Below are 23,275 nucleotides of genomic sequence, written 5' to 3'. Positions count from 1 at the left end.
ACTTTGGATTTCTGTCTTCCAGAGCTATAATAGAATACATTAGTGTTATTTTAAGCCACCAAGCTTGTGGTAAATTCCTACAGCATCACAGCAAACTAGTACATACCTGATTCATGTTTCTCTGTCGGCAGACTCTTTCCACTTCTCTCTGCACATGGAAGGTAATGGTTGCTTCAGTCATTCACAGATATATGTATATTTCAATCATAGATATATATATACAAGTATATATATTGGATACATTTAAATATTTGAGATATACATTATTTATATCAACATTTATTTTAAATTATCAGAGTTCTAAATCCAAATTCCTGGAAAGAGGATCTGATTGATCTGATTGGAGAGAGCTGTCTTCCCTGATTCACTTATTTGTAAGAGGAAGGGTTTGGCAAGAGGTAAACTGCCCTCTGTCAACACAGCCACTGAGCAGGTGCTGTGGGGACAAGCATCTAAAAAGAGAGCTTAGGAACATGGAGAAGACAAGAGGCATCTCAAAGATCAAAATAGGTCATTACCAGTGTGGTCATTGACCGTCTAGCTATGTAGACAAAGATGAAGACCTTAAGAACTGGCAGGGAACCCATCATGGTAGAGATGTAGGTAGAGAAAGTACCATCTTCAGAATGGATTCAGAATATTATAAAAGAACATTGTCCAAAAAAAAAAAGAACGTTGTCCGTCAAAAGATAGAGCAGTGGGCAAATGTTTAAAGGTCAAAAAAATGTAGAACAGGGAATTCCCTGGCGGTTCAGTGGTTAGGACTCCACGCATTCATCACCAGAAATGAAGCATTCACATAACTTTCTGCTCTGTATTCATAATCAGACATTAATTAAGATGGGATTTTGAAAGTTTGTGTCCTATCGAGGCCATAACAAAATAAGCAGCTAAAAAAATACAGATTTATTATCTTACTGTTCTGTAGGTCAGGAGTCCAATACAGGTCTCACCAGGCTGCAGACTGCATTCATTTCGAGGGGCTCTAGGGGACAATCCATTGCCTTCTCATTTGGGCTGTTGACAGAATTCATTTCCTTGAAGTTTAGGACCAAGGCCCTGTTACGTTGCTGGCTATCGGCCAAGGGCCAGTCCCAGTTTCTAGAAGGTGCTGCAGTGCTTGGCTCATGGCCCCCCTTCCTCCACCATCAAAGCCAACAACAGGGGGGCAAGTCTCTCATGTTTCACATCTCTCCTCCTCCTTCTGCCATCCCCTCTCTGACTCAGATGGAAAAAGTTCTTCCTTTTTAAGGACTCATTTGATTGGACTGAGCCCACCCAGAGAATCCACAATAATGCCACCAACTCAAGGTCCACATCCTGAATTACTTCTATAAAGTGCCTTTTGCAAGTAAAGTAGCATAGAGCTGACCCTCTGCACCCTCGTGTTCCACATCCACTGATTCAACCAACTATCAATCAAAAATACTTGGAAAAATTAAATTCCAGAAACTTCCAAAAGGCAAAATAAATTTGCTATGAGCTGGCAACTATTTACATAGCATTTACATTGGTTTCATAAGTAACCTAGAGATGATATAAAGTTTCAAAAGGATGTGCACAGGTTTATAGGCAAATACTACGTCATTTTATATGAAGGACCTGGACCCAATTCCCCTTGAATACCAAGGGAGAAGTGTATTCACAGGTTCAGGGGATTAGGACAAGGCTATCTTTAGGTGCCATTATTCCGTTTACCAATGTTAAATTGCTAGTGTTAAAGGTGCAAGAATGTAAAAGTAAAAAACCAAACACGGTATGTTTTTTTAAAGCCAATACTAAATCCTAAACTCTCTGTCTTTCATCACTTGCAACCAGAAGAATTTACAAGACTCTTATGAAAGATTAGTGAAAAGCAGCAAAATATCTGGCAAATTCATATTTTAATAGTTATGTTTGTTTTTATTTAAATCATTGTTAGGTAAAATTTTATAAATTCGTGTTGACCAATATTTGAGAGAAACTTTATCTGTAAATTTTTGATCACCTTCTAATTGATTCATCTTTTATGCTTTTGAAAAAAATTATATGGAAAATAGCAATTTCAGGTAATGCTATTTTAACTGAGACATTAAATCAGAAAACCAAGAGTAAATACATGTAAGAGATACCTGAATGAAACTTGGGAACCATTTCTTGTAATTCTGCTTGTATCCTAATTTACTGGTAAATCCATTATCGTGATTTAATCTGAATTGTTATTAAAACAGAATGATTTTGCAACAAAAAAATCATTGTTAGGTGAAGATAAATGTAGTCGGCACTTTGTGCTGTTTTAACTTCTTAATGAATTCCCATGTTACTCAAAAGTCCCATTCTGAGATCATTAATTCAGGAAAGAAAGTCCTCAACAAATAAGGTAATTTAAACATGATTCAGGTATCCAAGTAGGGCTGGCCCCGGGTTGGACCAGCCTTGAAACTGAAAAGTACAAAAAGACTTCATAAACTCTTAAAAATGGTATAAATATACTGCTGTTTGTTGATCATTATTATGATGATGACCAACATTGTTATAATAGCAGATAATGATGTTTGTTTAATCAATGTAATGATATATTGATTCTGATTAGTTCAGTTAATTGGAAAATGGGAGCTACTTGTCCCAAATTTGAGGACAGCTAGAGAATTCTTCACTCTTCCTATTCTCACCTATGACCAGATGTTTCAAGCTATTGTTTTTCATATCAGAGATGGAAGGGGGAATATACCAATATAACTTGTAGACATTTTAAACAATATCTACTTATTAGATATATCCTCCAAATATGGATGAAGGGCATCCAACCAGAGAGCCACTGTTTTATGTAATGAGATCATTGACGCTTCTACTTACCAGCTAATTCTCACATATTCCTTCCTCCCAACTCAGTTGTAACAGATTATTCAGTAAGAATAACCATGATCATACGTCCCATTACATGACAAGGATTCTAAGGGCTACAGTAAAATGTGCCAAATAATTTATTTGGAGTTTGTCAAGAGCTTAACACAGTTACTCCATCAGTCTTCTCGTGTCCTTGGAATGGGATTTACGCTATTGGCTCCCAGATCCTCAGGCCTTGAGACTTGGACTGGAGTCACACCACCAACTTTCCTGTGTCTCCGGCTTGCAGATGGCAGAATGTGAGACTTAACCTCCATAATCACATGAGCCAGTTCTTCATAACATATATATATGTGTGCATATATATATGAATTAGAAAATGGAACTTGAGGAAGGTCTTCTGAAAAAAACTATAGGAATATTCTTCAATGGCCACATCCCTTCTCTTGCATGGCAGAAAATATGTAACAATTATTGTGTTGATACATATTTTAAATTTTTTAAAGTCATATAGGGCTGTCTTTCCAATAAGCAGACTGAAAAAATATCACTGTGGGGGTGAAGTTAACCTCACAAATGTAAGGCTCTAATTAGACATCCATCAAGAGAAGACTGCCTAGATCCCGGTTAATTAAAAACGGCGTGAAAAGGGTGACGATAGATGGAATGTCTACCAAAATTTTGCATTAAGTGATCCCAATGCTCTACCAACTCCTCAAACTTGTGAAAGGACCACAGTGGATTCACTCAGTTTATGTTAGCTTTGGTAAGTTTCTGAATGGGGAAAAATAGATAATTCCTTCAGCACTAGTGCCGATTAAAATGGTGAAAGGCAAAAGAGGGGTTATGAATCTGAGTGACAGGAGGACCAAGGTCTCTTGGCACAAAACCCAGCAGAAGACTGGAGCCAATTTGCATCGGCATAAGTGAAACAGCCTGGTGAAGAAGGTTTGCTGGGATTGTGGACACTGGTATACAATGTACTTCCGTATATTAACGTAACAATGAAAAGTTAAAGGATGATGAAGTGGAGGGATATGGTGATATGATTGTAAAAATCAGGATTTAAAGTAGGAATTTTTGCTGTAGTTTTCAATTAATCTTTATTATAAGACATGAAAGTAGTAATAGGCACCCTGAGAATCCTCAGCATTCCGGTCATAATCCTCTTCGTCTCCATTATGTCCTAGCAACCAATTTACTCTTGGGAATTGGGGTCAATACTCCAGCCAGTAGTAAACCTTTATTTTACCCAAGTGCTCAGTTGCATAAGGGGTTCAGAATGGCCAGGTGGCAGTTCAGTCTTCCAATTCAGTGGAACCACTGCTGTGTCTCATGGTAGAAACATTCTCTCCTTGGGGTCTAAAACCTAACCAGCAGAGCTCAGAGTTTTCAAGATGAGAAACAAAAATTCTGTGAGTGTGTTATTAGAAGTAAAGTGAGATCATCACTACCACTTCTACCCCTTGATTACCAGCCCCTTGTATTCTGGATTTGGGAGAGACAGTATCACACAATAGTTGGTTCAAAGACTATGTTAAGCTTTTCAAGACAGAATCTTAAGCTTTCAGGTTGTTGTCTCCCAACAAGTGCTGTAACTGATCTGTCAATAACCTGTACACTCTTCAGCTGGGCCAGCCATTTCTAGGCGATAGGATATGAGGTGATACCAGTTAAGTACCTGGCCATGAGTCTATTGCTACACTTTTTTTTTTTTTTTTTTTTTGCTGTAAGTGAAGTGTTGTGCTCCCCAGTCTTGTTTGCTCTTGTTTCCTCTTCATCCCACTGGTGAAGTAGAGAGTCCTGCTCTAGAGTTCTGGGGATGGCTGAACACAAGACACTCGATACTGGATGGATAAGATGGACGATACGTTATTAATCACGTATGTTCACAGCCCAGGGAGGAGAACACAGCATGCCCTGTAGGACCACACAGGGGTTGCATTCAGAAGCAGAGTGAACAACTGCTCAGCTGGCAGAGAACTGAAGCTGGTTAGGTTGACGACTGGGTGGGATCCAGGTGGTCTGGCTGTTATGGGAACTAGCCAGGTGGGAGACTCTCCTGCTATGGGGGAGCATATCTGGCAAAAGCGGGGGGGCTCACAGTTAGGCCTTCGGGGCCCTGTGAGGCTCAAAGATGTTAAGACAGCACAAAATTTTAGGACTTATGATATGTCTCCCCAGTGGTACTTGAGGTATATTTTAAAATAATGCCCGGAGGCTCTTGCTTTTATTTCAGCTCCATTTTAGAGGTGTTCATTCCACTGCAACGACTTATTCTCAGTATCTCTCTCTCTGTCTCTTTGTCTCTCTCACTCTCTCTCTCTCCTTCTCCCTCTCCATCTCGTTTCCTTTCTCTCTTTGTAGAAATATATATACTTGTAGAAATACATATTTTTTATATTTTCACACGGAAAAAAATATTTTTTAATATTTTAGGCAGAAAGGTTGATAAGGAGAAAATGGGGTCATCCATCTGCTGGTGGCTGGATGAGGCCATGGAGTAAATGTACAGAAACAAAGAACTGTAGAATTGGGAGATAACAGTCCAAGATTGGTATCTTGGAGTTTAGGATTTCAGAGATTGAGTAATTCAGTGTAATGGCAAAATCCAGTTATAAAAATGGAGGAATGCAGGCGATAATCATTGATAGATTAAGACATTCAAATTTTAGCATCTTTTATAACTCTATTTATATAGATAATAAAGTTTCCCATAGTGATTGAAATTCTTAGGATGAAGTAGGAGACCATGAACCACTGAAAAAGTCTTTATTAAATGTATCTCCAGCAATTTTCATGTTTTCAAATTCAGTAAAAACTCCCCCGTCATTATCTTAATGTTATGCTCTACGGCAGTTGTTTACTTCTTTCTTGAAACTCAGCTGGGCACTAAATGACGTAACCAAGGAAAACGAACAAGATTGTGTAATATAAGCCTTGGAGAATTTTTATCCAAAACCAAAAGAGAGTGCAATTTGGGAACAAAATAACACCATCCTCAACAGCAAATAAGAATGAGCCTGTCCCTCCAGCCATGCATCCCTTACCCTTGGGGACAGGGAAAGGAGGAGGTGCATGCTCACTTGAAAGAGACTCAGTGGAATCAGCGTCCTCAAGTAAAAGTCAGATTTATGTTAAGATGAAAGGTACAGCGTTTCTAGTTCGGAGGAGAATTTTTTTTTAATTCTTATTTTAAAAATATGTACGTATTAGAGAATGAAGTTAAAGTTTGTAGCAAGCTTGTGACTGTGAGAGATAAGTCAGGAGGATGGAATAACCGTTGAACTGGGCTGAGTTCAGTATAAGGGCTTATGTTTCTGAACAAGGACAGGACAGGGATGAGAAACATAATGGAATTTACTATGGCTATATTTTCACCTGGAAGTTTTTTGTTAAATCTATGCTGGTACAGACAGAGGTACTACGTGTTATCTGAAACTCTAGAATATTCATTGTTGGAGAATATTTCCTATTGTATCAATAACTTAAGTGGGATGAAAAGTTTTCTGTTTTTAACTTCTTTGTTGAATTTTTTAAATATTCTTTTTCCTTTAAATGGATAAAGCAGGGCTTCCCTGGTGGCGCAGTGGTTGAGAGTCCGCCTGCCGATGCAGGGGACATGGGTTCGTGCCCCGGTCCGGGAAGATCCCACATGCCGCGGAGCGGCTGGGCCCGTGAGCCATGGCCGCGGAGCGGCTGGGCCCGTGAGCCATGGCCGCTGAGCCTGCGCGTCCAGAGGCTGTGCTCTACAACGGGAGAGGCCACAGCAGTGAGAGGCCCGCCTAATGCAAAAAAAAAAAAAAAAAAAAAAAAATGGATAAAGCAAAATACCTGAGGAAATCCCCCAAGGAGCCCCTAACAGGTCTATTACACCTTCTAAAACTTTGTAATTGTGATTAGGTAGTTCAAAACCAACATTCTTTTATAACAATATTAATTAACTTTGTTTGTCCCATATTCCCAAGAGCTGTTCCCCTCTAAATCTCTAAGGCAAATAATAAGCCTATGCAAAAAATATAGTTCATCCACTGAGGAAAGAATCATAAAAAAAAAGGAAGCTTTATAGAGAAATGGAAAGGGATAACTTTTTTCTTTTTTAATTCAAGTCATCTTTAATCTGGTGATGTAGAGCATTCAAGACCATTTGGTAAAGCTCCAATGGAAAGATTAATATTCTAGTAACCATGAAGGTGGAATGAAATACCAAAAACTGTACTGAGCACCCTTCACTGGCCATCCCTTGATGAGGATGCTCGAATGATTCTGCCTCAGACACGTCTAGATGAGTTAATTGTATTAAATTCTATATCTAAAATAGCCGAGTTACTAAATACTTAATTAACCAAAGAGACAAAACATAGCCTTCTTGCATGGGGAAAAATACTTGAGAATTGAGAATCGATGTTTTTTTCTCGGATGAATTTCTTAAGTGGAGTTCGAGATGATCTACTCTAATACAGCTTTGACTGATTTAGTCCTGCAACGTTGTCAAGCCACTTAACACAACTACCACATTCTCTGTCTGCAGAAACAGACTGGAATTTGAGCTGTGCTGAAATCACTGGGATGTTGTGGGACAAAGGATTTCCAGATCATAGAGGTGTTTGACGGCTGTTGGGGTGGAAAAGGTCAGTATTTGGTCCCTAAGGAAAGTGCATGAATGTGTATTTGGAAGTTACAAAGACAGAGTTTTCCACTCCAAATAAGAGCTTTTTATTTAGCCAGTGCAAAAGCAGGATAGTCATTTCCCAATCACTGGAGTCATCCAAGCAATGGCTGTGGGGGGTATGTGGCGAGAATACTGATCAGAAGGACTCACATTAGGGTGAGATGGTTCAGTGACCTAGTAAGGTTTATTTTATCTTTGAGAGGTATTTCTATGAGCTAGAAATAGCAATAGAAATGGCCAAAAATTTTTTTCAATGTACAATGCTTAGAATTAATTCATGCACACAAAATAATCAAAGTTTGAGCCTCTTACTGTGTCTGCACGTTAAAAACATGTTAGGAGAATTTTAAATCATCTGTTCAGCTGCCAAGATGTAAGTATACACTTTCACATAAGTTTTGTTGACTAATATATCACTTTCGTTAAATTTATTTCTCTGTGTATAGTCTCTCTGATCTGTCAGTATACTTAGTGGGGTCAGATGTCAACCTGGGGGCATTCAGATTAAGTACGCATTAAAAATATCCCTCAGTTACAAATTAAACTTTTCATAATTTATTGATATTTACTCAGATAAGAAACAAGTAGCTCTAAGTGTTCATCTTCTTTAAGTCCATCCCAGTCTTTTCTGAATGGAACCATATTTTTTTAACAAGAATCTATTAAATATTGTCACACACATGATTTAATTTAAACCTCACAGCAGCTCATTTTGAATGTTATAATTACCCTCATTTCTCAGATGAAGAAACTATGACTCGGTTGAAGACTTTAATATAATGAAGATGAAAGTGATATAAACTGGGACTGGAACTCAGTTTTTCTAACTTCTCACATTAGTTAATACTTGAATCTTAACATGTGAAATATCATTTGCCAGTTGAATGACCTCGTGGAAATAGTGATATAAAATACACACAAAAATGGCATCAGAAAGCCTCTCACAGAAAGTTCATATGAGATTTCATCTGCTATTACATTTGTATACATAGTCATGAGCAGCCATTTCTGTGGAGTCATTTACAGAATCATTTGGGAGGCTGTTCACTAGAATAAAAGAAGTTCGAATATTTGAGGTGGGGAAGAATGTTGGAAAAGTAACTGGTAGCAGGACTCCAAGACAATGAATGGACCTTTTAAAGGTGTAATCCAGCATTCTAATTTTTCAGACAAGAAAATTGAAGTTCAGAACATAAAAGGAGACTTTAAGAAAAGCACATCAGCTTAGTCTTGTTAAAGCCATCAGCTACCCAGCTTTAGGTATGATGTGGAGCTATTTATTACTTCAGAAAAAGAACCCATGAAAGCAATCTGTAAGTGATTTTGCATTATCAGAGGCTCTAGTAGGGCAAAACTTTTCTTGTATTTTTATATTATGATAGAAATAGTGAGAACAAATATGCTATTGGAAATAAGAGTATTCTAAGGAATAGTAAGATAGCTGCACAAAGACATATGTGCAAGAATATTTATTTGAGCATTATCTGTATAAGCAAGAAATGTTGATCATCTAAATTACCAACACTAAGCAACTGGCTGAATACATCACAGTCCCATCCATAGAATTGAACTATATGACCCTTCATAATGACTGTGTAAAGGAAACTCTGGGAGGTGTTAGGTGTGTCTGTGAGCGTGATTGTGATGATGATCTCCTGGGTATTTGCATACGTCCAGACTCATCAAATGGTACACATTAAAGATGTGCAGTTCTTTGTATATCAACTATACCTCGAAAAGTTGTTTTTAAGAAATGATTGTGTAGATTTCTAGTTATTGATGTGGAAAGATGATTATTATAAAAAAGAAAGAAAAAGCTGGTTACAAAATAATATGTTAGTAATTTATTCTAGGTACATATGTATGTAATTAGTACTTTGAAACAGCCTGGAAATACATACACCAAACTGTTGTCCTGTATCTCTAACTAGTTTAACTACACATTATAAATTTTTTCCATTTGCATTTTCTAATTTTTTGCACTGAAAAATGTGTTTTTGTAATAGGAAAAACTTCAAATAAAAAGTGAAATAAGAAGGCAAACTTTTTATCTTGAAGGGGTCAGAGAGGAGGTGGGAGAAGGGAAATGAGGGGATTAGCTGTAACTTATTTATTAAGGAGCTAAGTAAAATCTAGATAGAGAAAGCACTGAGGTCAGAGTTCAAGAATGGGTAGTTTTAACCTGAAATGGGGAAATCTATGCAAAAGAACCATTTCTCAGATAGTAGGCGAAAGTACAACTTGGGTGATGTTGATGTACAGTTTTGGTTTTTTTTTTTTGCGGTACGCGGGCCTCTCACTGTTGTGGCCTCTCCCGTTGCGGAGCACAGGCTCCAGACGCGCGGGCTCAGCGGCCATGGCTCACGGGCCTAGCCGCTCTGCGGTATGTGGGGTCTTCCCGGACCGGGGCACGAACCCATGTCCCCTGCATCGGCAGGCGGACTCTCAACCACTGCGCCACCAGGGAAGCCCCGATGTACAGTTTTATGATTTCAACTGATCAAGTAAATAAAGTAAGCTGAATTACCTCTACTTTACCTTTCTGTGTGTAATTTGTGAATTTTATTACATCGTATAATGTCCTCTTAAATAATCAGCCAGATATACAATGTACATATTACGTACTTCATGGAACATGCAGGAAGTAGGATTTGGACACAGGACCTAACCTGATAACAAGATACTCATGATTTCCTTTTGATGTATCATCTAAAGTGATTAATAGGAACCATGAGCCGTTGTTCCTTTTCGACATTCCTGGTCTATTTCCATAGATCTTTGCCTGCTAGGAAAATACTTTAAAAATTGGGAGACTCTGGTGATCAGCAAATATTGGAAAAAAGAAATCAACCTTTACCTCTTACTAATGGCAGGTCACCAATGTCAACCGCCACAGTGAAAGAAAACTTGTTATAGAAAAGGCTAGAAAGTATTTAAAAGGGTTTCCCTCTCAGTGACTGTAAACTTCAGAATGATAGACGTTCTAGATAAAGTATGAGTCAGTACTTTAGCATATATTTAGCTAGGAAAGTAAAGCTGGACAGGTTGAAAAGAGCAGAAATTGCATTTTATTTATTTAAAATAAATTTATTTATTTATTTATTTTATTTTTGTCTGTGTTGGGTCTTCATTGATGCGCACAGGCTTTCTCTAGTTGTGGCGAGTGGCAGCTACTCTTCATTGTGGTGCACGGGCTTCTCATTGCGGTGGCTTCTCTTGTTGTGGAGCAAAGGCTGTAGGTTTGCGGGCTTCAGTAGTTGTGGCATGCGGGCTCTGTAGTTGTGGCTCACGGGTTCTAGAGCACAGGCTCAGTAGTTGTGGAGCAAGGAGTTAGTCACTCGGCAGCATGTGGGATCTTCCCGGGCCATGGCTCAAACCCAGGTCCCCTGTGTTGGCAGGCAGATTCCCAACCACTGCGTCACCAGGGAAGTCCCAGAAATTGCATTTTAATGAGGAGAAATCTTAGAGTTTTTTTTTTAATCCAGTCTTATCTCTTAATTTTATAGAAAAATGTGTGTCTAAATAGTATTTTGACTTTCCCAAGTTTGCACCATAATGACTTTCAGATCAAGGAATATATCCCTCGAGTCATTTCCCAATATAAGACACTCTCCACAATACATTTTCAACAGATATTTATAAAACTACCTTCTAGGGAATTGCCTGGAGGTCCAGTGGTTAGGACTCCGCGCTTCCACTGCCAGGTGCCCAGGTTCAGTATGTGGTCTGGGAACTAAGATTCCACAAGCCACATAGCATGGCCAAAAACAAACAAAAAAACAAAACAACAACAACAACAAAAAACTACCTTCGAGGCTGATTTCCTTTTTCTTGTTTCTTCAGGGAGACCTATTGTTGACATGTAACAATGGCCGTGGGGAATTGCCTCACAGTGACTGAGTTCACCCTGACTGCCTTCCCAGCCCTCCTGGAGCTTCGAATATCCCTCTTTGTGGCTCTCTTGTTGGCTTACACACTAACAGCAATGGAAAACATTATCATCATCTCCCTAATATGGACTGATAATCGCCTACAAACCCCAATGTACTTTTTCCTCAGTAATTTGTCCTTTCTGGATATTTTGTACACCACTGTCGTTACCCCAAAGTTGCTAGCCTGCCTCCTAGGAGAGAAGAAAAACATGTCCTTTGCTGGCTGCATTACCCAAACATATTTCTCCTTCTTTCTGGGAACCGTGGAGTTTATCCTCTTGGCAGTGATGTCCTTTAACTGCTACGGGGCCATCTGTAACCCACTGCACTGCACCATCATCATGAACAGCAGGGCTTGCCTCCTGATGATTCTGGGCTGTTGGTTGGGAGCCTTCCTACCCGTGTTGGTACCAACCATAGTCGTGACAAGGCTACTCTACTGTAGCAAAGAAATTAATCATTTTTCCGTGACATTGCCCCTCTTCTACAGGTGGCCTGTATAGATACTCGTCTCACTGAGAAGGTAAACTTTCTCCTATCTGCCCTTGTCATCCTGAGTTCCCTGGCATTCACTACTGGATCCTACGTCTACATCATTTCTACCATCCCGCACATCCCCTCAGCCCAAGGCCGTCCAAAAGCTTTTTCCACCTGTGCTTCCCACATCACCATCGTTTCCATTGCTTATGGGAGCAACATCTTTGTGTATGTGAGACTCAGTCAGAACCACTCCCTGGATTTTGACAAGGTAGCCACTGTCCTCATTACCGTAGTGACCCCTCTTCTGAACCCTTTTATTTATAGCTTGAGGAATGAAAAAGTGAAAGAAGTGTTGAGAGAGGCAATGAACAGAATCATGTCCCTGGTACGAAGGAAAACCTGACATGAACACTGAGTGTATCATACAATGTTTATCTTCAGCACATTCATTCTGCATAAGTATAGTGCCATGCTGGCATGTCAGAAACCTGAGACTATGTCTGCAGGATGAGCAATGCCCACACCGAGCAGAAAGAAAATTCTGCTTATATCTGCAAAAAATTTAATCCATGTACCTTCTGGTATATTCATAGCTTAAGATCATGAAAAGTTACCTGACTGGGATTCAGAGGTCTTCAAATCTAGTCTTGACTAACTTAGTTTATTTTCCAGGTGACTTTGACCATGTCAGAACTGATCTGAGCCTCAATGTCTCTAATCTACCAATGAAATAATAAAGTATCACTACTTGTAGTAAGACATGTTGAGTTAGAGAATGTTAACTTCATGTTAGGCACTCTTGAATATTTCAGGAGACTCGGTTCTCACCTCTATTAACCAGATCAGATAAATACGAAGTGAGGAGTGAGGGAAAAAGAGGTGAGACTCAGGATGATATCAAGCCTCTGGTTATAAACCTAAGTGAGAAGTGGAGATAGTCAATGCGATAAGGAACATAAGAAGGGAGGTGAGTGGTGGACCTATTGAACTGGAAGTTCCTGTAGGACATCCAGTTGTAAGTTGTCAGTTGGGTTATTATTTGAAGCTGAGGAAAGAGATATGACCTAGAACTATAGGAAATCATCAAATATATTAATGATAATTAAAGCCATAGAAGTGGCTGAGATAACCAGGAGGATAAAAAATTAGATTAAGGATGGGTGACCAATGAGAAGAAAACTCAGAGTATGAGATCATGAAATAGGATGAAAAACCAGGGGGAAAATAATACAAGTAGCGTGATAAAGAATTAAAAGTATCTGTTGCATTTAGTAGCAGCAGATCATGAATAACTCTGGTAAAAGTTCGATAGAATTTAGGGATAAAAGCCAAAATATGTTGTAGATATTAAGAAACAGATGCAGCATAGAGTGTAGATACGAAGTAATGGAGAATTTAAATACAGACAAGACTTTCCAGAAGGCTGGCTGAGAAGCTAAGCAGTATTATAATATGAAGGAAACGTGGGTTAGAAAAGGTTATTTTCTAATAGGAAGTGTGTTTCCTTATTTAAAATATTGATTGGAGGAGGACAGTAGTGGAGGAGAGAGCAGGAAATGACCCATGTGATGGGTTACCTGAGATGGTCAAAGGTGATGACAGCAAGAACATTGGAGGAAAGATTGTTGTTGGCAGAAATTTGTAAAAATACTGATAAGTAGTAATGAATGAATCCAGAAGTGGAACCATGCCAGGTAACAACAAGGTGAAAATTGTCACAGTGCCTTTTGATGAATGGCCCAAAGTGAACCTAAAGAAGATACTTAGCCCCTAACTTCAGGTAGAAAATGACCAAAGAAAAGTATAACTTTAATAATGTGTGCAGATTGAGTAAATGAACTAAGTCCATCAGTGAGTAATTTAATTTGTTAATGTACACAGGCCAAAGGAAATTATTCATTTATTCATCCATTCACCAAATATTGCTTGAGTGCCTACAATGTACCAGTAAACAGAACAGACAAAATCTCTGCCCCCAGTGGGTTTAAAATTATAGTAGGGAGAGACATGCAGTAAGTAAAATATAGACGGAAATCATATAAAAGGTTACATGGTGACAAATTTATGGAGAAATAGAAAGCAGGGAAAGGGAATAAGGAGTTTGGGGGATGGAGTTTCCATTTTAAATGAGGTGGTTAAGAAAGCCTTCTCTGAGAAGTTGACTTTTGAATAAGGATTTGAAGATGAGAGTGTGAGCCATGTGGAGGATATCTGGGAAAAGATGGTTACGTCAAAGTAGAACAAAGACCCCAAGGTGTGGTTAAGAGTGAGGGAAGCAAGCCCTCGTGCTGCAGCAATCAGCCATGGAGAGCACAGGTCATCTGAGAACCTCTGCTGCCAGATTCCAAGGACCGGTGTGAGCACCGAAACGGGGAACCTGATTCATCTGCACACTGCACTAGAACTGAGACAGGCTGGGACCTCAGACCTGAGACCATGCTGTCATGCTTGCACCTGGACTAACATCTCCTCTTCTCCTAGAGCAACAAAATACAAAGAAGCTGTAAGGGACTAAAAATAACTGAGTGCACATGCAGTTGGGGCAAATTATGGACAACAAGATACAAAAAGGCCAAAAAAGAAAACCCAGCTGCCACTCTGAAGAGCCGGGAGCAGACAGGGAGCAGAAACAGGGTGTCCAGAGCAAAAGCAGGATACTGCGCATGCCCCCTGCACTTAACACCACCTAAGAGGTGGGCAAAACACCTAAGCCACCCCTCTGGCCCGACCCCTGGACCCACCCCTACCCTCACCCCATATAAGGAGCAAGCTCACCACCCCCCCACCCCAGGGAGCGAGCAAGGGAACCTGTTACTTGTTCTCACTCCCTCCTGCTGCAGCAGGGCCCCCAGTAAAGCCTTGCCTGAATTTCTTGTCTGGCCTCTTATCAGTTTCTATTGATTGGGGAAGGCCAAGAACCCTTGTCGGTATCAGAACTAAAAACCAAAACATTGGACTATACCAAGCCCATATTGCTGAGGAATTGGTACTTAAACACAGCCACATATCAGCAATAAACATTGACTTCCTGTAAGAAATATACATGATTTACCCATAGTATTTTGATTTCTTTCAATGAATTCCTTTCCTTTATTTATTTAATTTATTTTTTGGCTGTGTCGTGTCTTTGTTGCGGAACGTGGGCTTCTCTCTAGTTGTGGCGTGCGGGTTTTCTCCCTCTAGTTGTGGTGTGCGGGTGGGCTCCAGAGCACATGGACTCTAGTTTGAGGCACATGGGCTCTCTCGTTGAGGCGCGTGAGCTCTGTAATTGTGGCATGCAGGATCTTAGTTCCCTGACCAGGGTTCAAACCCGCATCCCTGGCCACTGGACCACCAGGGAAGACCCCAATGAATTTCTTTCTTAAGTTTGAAGTTAAAGACTAATTTATATTCATTGCAGCACTATCTACAATAGCCAGGACATGGAAGCCACCTAAATGTCCATTAACAGAGGAATGTATAAAGAAGAGGTCGTACATATATACAATGGAATATTACTTAGGCATAAAAAAATAACAATGCCATTTGCAGCAACATGGAAGTCATCCTGAGCGAAGTAAGTCACACACAGAAAGACAGATATCATATGATATCACTTATATGTGGAATCTAAAAAAAGGGGTTACAAATGAACTAATTTACAAAACAGAAGTAGAGTCACAGATGTGGAAAACAAACTCATGGTTACCAGGGGATAAGGCGGGGGAGGGATAAATTGGGAGATTGGGATTGACATATACACATTACTATATATGAAATAGATAACTAATAAGAACCTACTGTATAGCATAGGGAATCCTACTCAGTGCTCTGTAATGGCCTATATGGGAAAAGAATCTAAAAAGAGAGTGGATATATGTATATGTATAACTGATGCACTTTGCTGTACAGCAGAAACTAACACAACATTGTAAATCAACTATACTCCAATAAATTTTTTTTTTAAACTATATATTTTTTTGAAAAGAAATATCTGAAATAGGGACAAACCAAATAATTTTTCAGTTGCTTAGTACACTGATTCTCATAATCTGGTATAAATAAAATTCCTGGGCACATCCCAGGCCTACTGTATCTGAAACACCAGGGGTGAAGCCCACCAATCTGTGTTCTAACAAGGTTTCCAGATGCTATAAAAGCAGGCAAACACTAGAGAACCATGGGCTTATGGAGAGCCAGGCAGATAATCAGTTATTGAGACACATATATCATTTCTGTTGCTCACAAAAAGCCTTGATTAAGTATCGCCAGGAAACTTGCCTTACATTGTACTTTCTGATTTTTTAAATCATATAACACACAGTAGTATTAATATGATCATCATTATGAAAATGAACCTTATTCTTATCATAGGTACTTATTGTTTGTGATCTCTGGCTTTTTCCGGTTCTTGAAAATAAAAGGCTTTAGTTTATATGGTCTAATTACCATTGTGTACATGAAGATCATTTTTCCTCATAACTCATTGTTCGGTAAGGTATTTATTCATAAAAAATGTGTTGAGTACACTTACTGAATCAGTATGGCACAGGCTCTGAATTTATATCTTCATTCCGACGTTTACTGCCAGTATGATGGTGGGAAAGATACTTAATCTCTCCGTACCTCAGTTGCCTTATCTATAAAATGAATTCTCATAGTAATTTCTAAACTTTAGGGTTATTGTATGATAAACTTAAAAGCACTATATCAGTGCATCACTGAATAAGTATTAGCTGTCCTTTTTAGGACCCTGTGTAAAATTCTATGGGAGGTTCTGAAGATACAAAGGTAAACAGGACATGAACTCTACCCCTAAGTAATTTATATTTTAATTTGATTTTTTTAATGATATATAAGAAAATACTGTGATGATACATTCTAAAACTAAAGGAATTAATACTCTTGATTTTGACCATGATGGGGTAGCAGAGATTTTATTTAACCTTTTGACTTAGGCTACTAGAAAATGACAAAAGTACATAAAGTAACAGTTTTCAGACATTGGACAACAAGCAGTGCAGAATTGTAATCATTGAGAGAAGGGAGACAAAGTGAGCTTTACAATTGCCTGAACTTGCAGGCTGAATGCTGTTTCTAGGCTGCAGCTCAGGGAGGGAGCATTCAAACAGAGGCTGGCAGTGTCTCTGAATTGAGCAGAGATCAGAGTTCAGGGAGACCAGGTGACTTGCGTTTCCAGGGAAGAGGACCAGAGATGGGAGAGCTGCATAGAAAGATAACTCTGGAGATATGCAAAGGGGTCCCCTTAAGATTTTGTCTGAATATAGACCTAAGCACACTGAAAAAAATTTTTACCTGAAGGTGTGAATGAATCCACAAGAAATCAGAAAGCCAAATAATTCTCAGTGATCTCATAGGGATGGGAACAGTTTTTGTTCCCACCAGCCAGACTGGAAAGACCTTTTAATAAATGTGGCATTATTAAGGGTAATGTAAGAGTAAGGGGGATAAATTATCCTTATTGCAAAAGCAAGCTAGCTTTTTCTTAAAAACCATTTTAAAATAATACTTGAAAGGATCAACCTGGTCCACAAGTAACTTAAGTGCCTCGGAGAACAAAGTCTGTCACACCCTAAAAGAATACAACCAAATCCATGACACTGTAAAATACACAACATCCAGCAGTCAAACAAAATTTTCAAGGCATACAAAGAAGCAGGATATTGTTATACATAACCAGGGGGGAATTCATGAAAGGAAATATCCAGGGCAGTGTGTACATGCTTGTCCACACAAAGCATGAGACAAAGAAAAGTAAGAAATATTACAATTTTTGGAAATGGGATGTTCAAGAATGCCTTCAAAGTTTGAAAGTGGTTACCATGTATTAGAAATATTTTCTGGATACTGTCATATTTATAAATGTAACCCCTAATGTTTTAATATAATCAATTGTCAGGGAGGAAGAGATTTTCCTGTGCCCTTCTAGGTTCTTCTGGCTGGTCTAAGAAACAAATTGACATGAGACAGATTAATAGAAGAAAATCAAATAAAATTTTAATAACATATATACATGGGAGACACCCAGGAAAACTGAGTAACTTGCCAAAAGGCCAAAGCCCTCACATTAAAAACCATCTTCAGCTAAAGACAAAAGAGGAAGTTGAGGGTAGTGGTTTGGGACTTCAAAGGAGAGGAAAGTAATTCACATAGATGTGGAAAAACAAATGTTTGCTGAGCCTTGCAGAGATAATGGGACCCAGAGTGGACTCTGATCCCTGCCAAGTTTCCCATCACACCTAGCCTGTACTGTTTGCAGGTATCTCTTGTGGTAGCTCTATTCTGGGAACAGGCCCTTTGTCTAAATTCTTTGGGCAGCTAAGGGGGAGGTAAAAAGAAACATTTCTTAAGTCTTCTATTTCTTAACATCATCAGTCTAAAATAATCCTCATGCCAAAGAGACACATTTTGGGGTGGCAGATTTTGCTCCCCTACACAATTAAATAGAGGAAAATAAAAGAGATTTGATTATAAATTCATCTTAGTGGCAAACTGAAAATCCATTCTCTTAATCTAGTAATTTACCGGGCTTAGCCTTACTGCTAGAAATTTTATGCTCTGCCTTTTAAATACCTAATCCCTTTTTTTGTTTGTTTCCTTGCTTGTTTTCATAGTTAAATACTGTAAGGAAGTCCTTGATCCTCTTGGGTTAAATTTGAAAGTTAAGTTTTGTTAGTAACACACTCCAACCACAAGGGGGAGTGCAAGAAACACACATGCCACCCTCCCTTTCACTTTTACCCTCCCCTCCAGTCACAGGAGGAATAATTAACAAGTTCACTGTATTGCACAATATAGGGGTCACTGCTCACATTGTAGTCTATCATATTTCAAATTCAAGACCTATCAGGGCCTAGGTGTTTTGGTGCTTTGGATTTGATAAGTGAACGAGTTCAAATTTTTGAGTTTAAGAATCCTAGGATTCCTGTCTTCATATATATACGGCTGGTGCAGTTAAGAGAAGCCTGTGGTCTCCTACCACTGAAGACAGTGCCCTTCACCAACTATAATTCCCACATTAAGACATTACTGGTATAAGGAAAAGGGGCATGAAGTTCTTATTGCCAGCCTGGGGCTCTAGGTTTTAGGCACAAATGATCCTTCTTTCCCTGGGGAGTTTCCCTTGGATTTTTTTCCACGTTTCTTCTTTTCTTAATCTTTAAATGCTTTTTTAAAAATTTTTATTTTATTTATTTTTTTATACAGCGGGTTCTCATTAGTCATCCATTTTATACACATCAGTGTATACACGTCAATCCCAATCTCCCAATTCATCCCACCACCACCACTCCTGCCACTTCCCGCCCTTGGTGTCCATATGTTTGTTCTCTACATCTGTGTCTCTATTTCTGCCCTGCATACCGGTTCATCTGTACCATTTTCTAGTTCCACATATATGCGTTAATATACAATATTTGTTTTTCTCTTTCTGACTTACTTCACTCTGTATGACAGTCTCTAGATCCATCCACGTCTCTACAAATGACCCAATTTCATTCCTTTTTATGGCTGAGTAATATTCCATTGTATATATGTACCACATCTTCTTTATCCATTCGTCTGTCGATGGGCATTTAGGATGCTTCCATGACCTGGCTGTTGTAAACAGTGCTGCAATGAACATTGGGGTGCGTGTGTCTTTTTGAATTACGGTTTTCTCGGGGTATACGCCCAGTAGTGGGATTGCTGGGTCATATGGTAATTCTATTTTTAGTTTTTTGTTTGTTTTTTTGTGGGTTTTTTTTGCGGTACGCGGGCCTCTCACTGTTGTGGCCTCTCCCATTGTGGAGCACAGGCTCTGGAGGCGCAGGCTCAGCAGCCATGGCTCATGGGCCCAGCCAGTCCACGGCATGTGGGATCTTCCTGGACCGGGGCACGAACCCATGTCCCCTGCATCGGCAGGTGGACTCTCAACCACTGCGCCACCAGGGAAGCCCTATTTTTAGTTTTTTAAGGAACCTCCATACTGTTCTCCATAGTGGCTGTATCAATTTACATTCCCACCAACAGTGCAAGGGGGTTCCCTTTTCTCCACACCCTCTCCAGCATTTGTTGCTTGTAGGTTTTCTGATGATACCCATTCTAACTGGTGTGAGGTGATACCTCATTGTAGTCTTGATTTGCATTTCTCTGATTAGTGATGTTGAGCAGCTTTTCATGTGCTTCTTGGCCATCTGTATGTCTTCCATGGAGAAATGTCTATTTAGGTCTTCTGCCCATTTTTGGATTGGGTTGTTTGTTTTTTTTGTTTTTGTTTTTTTTTTTTTTGCGGTACGCGGGCCTCTCACTGTTGTGGCCTCTCCCGTTGCGGAGCACAGGCTCCGGGCGCGCAGGCTCAGCGGCCCTGGCTCACGGGCCCAGCCGCTCCGCGGCATGTGGGATCTTCCCGGGCTGGGGCACGAACCCGCGTCCCCTGCATCGGCAGACGGACTCTCAACCACTCCGCCACCAGGGAAGCCCCTGTTTGTTTTTTTAATACTGAGCTGCATGAGCTGTTTATATATTTTAGAGATTAATCCTTTGTTGATTCGTTTGCAAATATTTTCTCCCATTCTCAGGGTTGTCTTTTCGTCTTGTTTATGGTTTCCCTTGCTGTGCAAAAGCTTTTAAGTTTCATTAGGTCCCATTTGTTTATTTTTGTTTTTATTTCCATTACTCTAGGAGATGGATCTACAAATATCTTGCTGTGATTTATGTCATAGAGTGTTCTTCCTATGTTTTCCTCCAAGAGTTTTATAGTGCCCAGTTTTACATTTGGGTCTCTAATCCATTATGAGTTTATTTTTGTGTATGGTGTTAGGGAGTGTTCTAATTTCATTCTTTTACATGTAGCTGTCCAATTTTCCCAGCACCACTTATTGAAGAGACTGTCTTTTCTCCATTGTATATCCTTGCCTCCTTTGTCATAGATTAGTTGACCATAGGTGCATGGGTTTACCTCTGGGCTTTCTATCCTTTTCCATTGATCTATATTTCTGTTTTTGTGCCAGTACCATATTGTCTTGATTACTGTAGCTTTGTAGTATAGTCTGAAGTCAGGGAGTCTGATTCCTCCAGCTCCATTTTTTTCCCTCAAGACTGCTTTGGCTATTCGGGGTCTCTTCTGTCTCCATACAAATTTTAAGATTTTCTGTTCTAGTGCTGTAAAAAATGCAATTGGTAATTTGAAAGGGATTGCATTGAATCTGTAGCTTGGTTGGGTAGTATAGTCAACCACTGTGCCACCAGGGAAGGTCTCCCTTCTATGCTTCTTTATGCCATCAGAGTGGTAAGATATCAAGGATCACTATTAGAGTGTGAACTTAAGGTTCACACTTTAAAATAAGTTGGTTGTGTTTTCTATGCTATCAGTCTCTGTCCAAATGTACATTATAAAATAAGTTGGTTGTGTTTTCTATGCTATCAGTCTTTGTCCAAATGTACAATGGTGATTCTCAATGTCAGGGAGGGAAAAATTTCCCCCTCCACCCCTGTCGAGTTCTTATGGCTGCACTAATAATAAAGCTACTTTTAGTCAGGAATCTTCCTCCTCTAATAGGCAAGAGGAGCCTTGGCATGCCTCACATCATCCAGCTCAACCCATCAAAGAAATACAATGAGATTGGCTTCCAGAGCCAGTAACAAAGAGCTTTCCTTTTCTTGCCTGTATCCTCTAGAGACTTATGGGAGAGGCTGCAGCTGCTGAAGACAGCTGGTCACAAAATTGAGAATTGGGAATCACGGGTCCCAGCCATCTCTCTTTCTATTGATTTCCAACTTAGACACAAATATTAAAATTCTGACAGAAGTGTATTGAGCAAACATGAGTAATTAATGTTTTTATTGTTTACAGATTGTGTCCTGAACAAAAAGAATTTAGTGAGGAAGACTTTAGACTTTAGTTTAAAATAGGTGGCATTTGAAAATTTTAATAACTCACATAGCAATTTATTCCCAACTTCCAATCTAGAAGTGTCCTGGTTTTGGAACAGAATCAGAGTCACAGAATGGAAGACTGAAATTTCATTTAACAAAGCATGATTTTTAAGAAATTGAAAGACAGACATCTTGGGACTTCCCTGGTGGCCTGGGAAGACTGGGGGTTAAGACTCCAAGCTCCCAGTGCCGGGGACCCAGGTTCAATCCCTGGTCAGGGTACTAGATCTCGCATGCTGCAACTAAAAAAAGAAAAAAAAAAAGAGCCCACATGCCGCAACTAAAAGACCCTGCATGCCGCAACAAAGATCTCGCACACGGCAATGAGGATCCCGCGTGCCGCAACTAAAACCTGGTGCAGCCAAATAAATAAATATTAAAAAAAAAAAAGAAGAAGTCTTCTATATCAGATGTGACAAGGAGGTCATGCATGAGCCAATCCTATAATCTCCTAGAAGTATTCTCATTTCCATGAATATCATTAAGGTGTAGGTTATATAAACTTGGAATTTGGTCCTGGGTCATAAGGCATGTTGATAGAAAGTCTAACTGTGCTCTCTGTTCTTCATGCACGAGAATATACTGCAACTAAACAATGCCAAAAAAGGTGCTGGCAGGAGAAACACACAGCTGTCTCCTACATATGAACCAAAACTGGGATTGACAGAAATAAGAGCAGCTGACAGGAACAGCTGAGGCTGGTGACAAACTGATGCAGATTAAAGAAGTAAAAACCTGACCAGAGATTAACTCTGGGAAACCTGAAAATGGCAAACTACATTGTGGTTTAGAAATAATCCTTGAATAAAAGTCAGTTATCCTGGGTTCCAACCATGGTTCAGCCACAAAGTAGATCAGTAGCTTCATGCAAGTCACTAAATTTCTGTTTTTCTCAGTTGCCTCAATTATAAAATAAGTTGGTTGTGTTTTCTATGCTGTCAGTCTTTGTCCAAATGTACAATGGTGATTCTCAATGTCAGGGAGGGGAAAATTTCCCCCTTCACCCCTGTCGAGTTCTTATGGCTGCACTAATAATAAAATGGGCAAAGGACAGAGTAACAGGAGAAAAAGAAACAAGTTTAATCCATGTACACAGAGGTCTCATAAATATAGGACCTAAGAAATGGCCAAAGGAGGCAATTTTATACTTTTTTAGACAAAGAAAAAATAAATTTGAAAGAAATTGCCAGGACAAAGAAACTTAGATTTCAGTGCTTAATTAGTAAGAAATTTAAGCAAAATTTGGGCTTGGGTAATAAATTAGCAAAAAAGTAACCAGATTTGCTTATATAGGCTTCTTGGCCCGAAATTATCTATCTCTGGTGATAAGAATGTCTTTCTACTGCCCAGTACAGGGAGGGCATCTTTCTATAGGACATTTATTTCCTGATTTCAGAGATACAGAAAGCCAAATTGTTCCTCTTGTATTGGCCATTTCTCAAGTAACTTA

The 23,275-nt window shown here is 39.4% G+C and overlaps 1 protein-coding gene across 1 annotated transcript; it reads left to right on the top strand.

Moving 5' to 3' along the window:
• Nucleotides 1-11,366: 11,366 nt before the first annotated feature.
• Nucleotides 11,367-12,313, top strand: LOC132525435 (olfactory receptor 6M1-like). The gene is given in 2 exon segments (XM_060157988.1): nt 11,367-11,895; nt 11,898-12,313. Coding segments are annotated over 2 exon segments (945 nt in total).
• Nucleotides 12,314-23,275: the final 10,962 nt, after the last annotated feature.

Source organism: Lagenorhynchus albirostris, chromosome 9 (assembly GCF_949774975.1).
Source record: "Lagenorhynchus albirostris chromosome 9, mLagAlb1.1, whole genome shotgun sequence".
Lineage (NCBI taxonomy): Eukaryota > Metazoa > Chordata > Mammalia > Artiodactyla > Delphinidae > Lagenorhynchus > Lagenorhynchus albirostris.
Note: the sequence above shows the minus strand (reverse complement) of the source record. Positions and strands in the feature narration are given on the sequence as shown.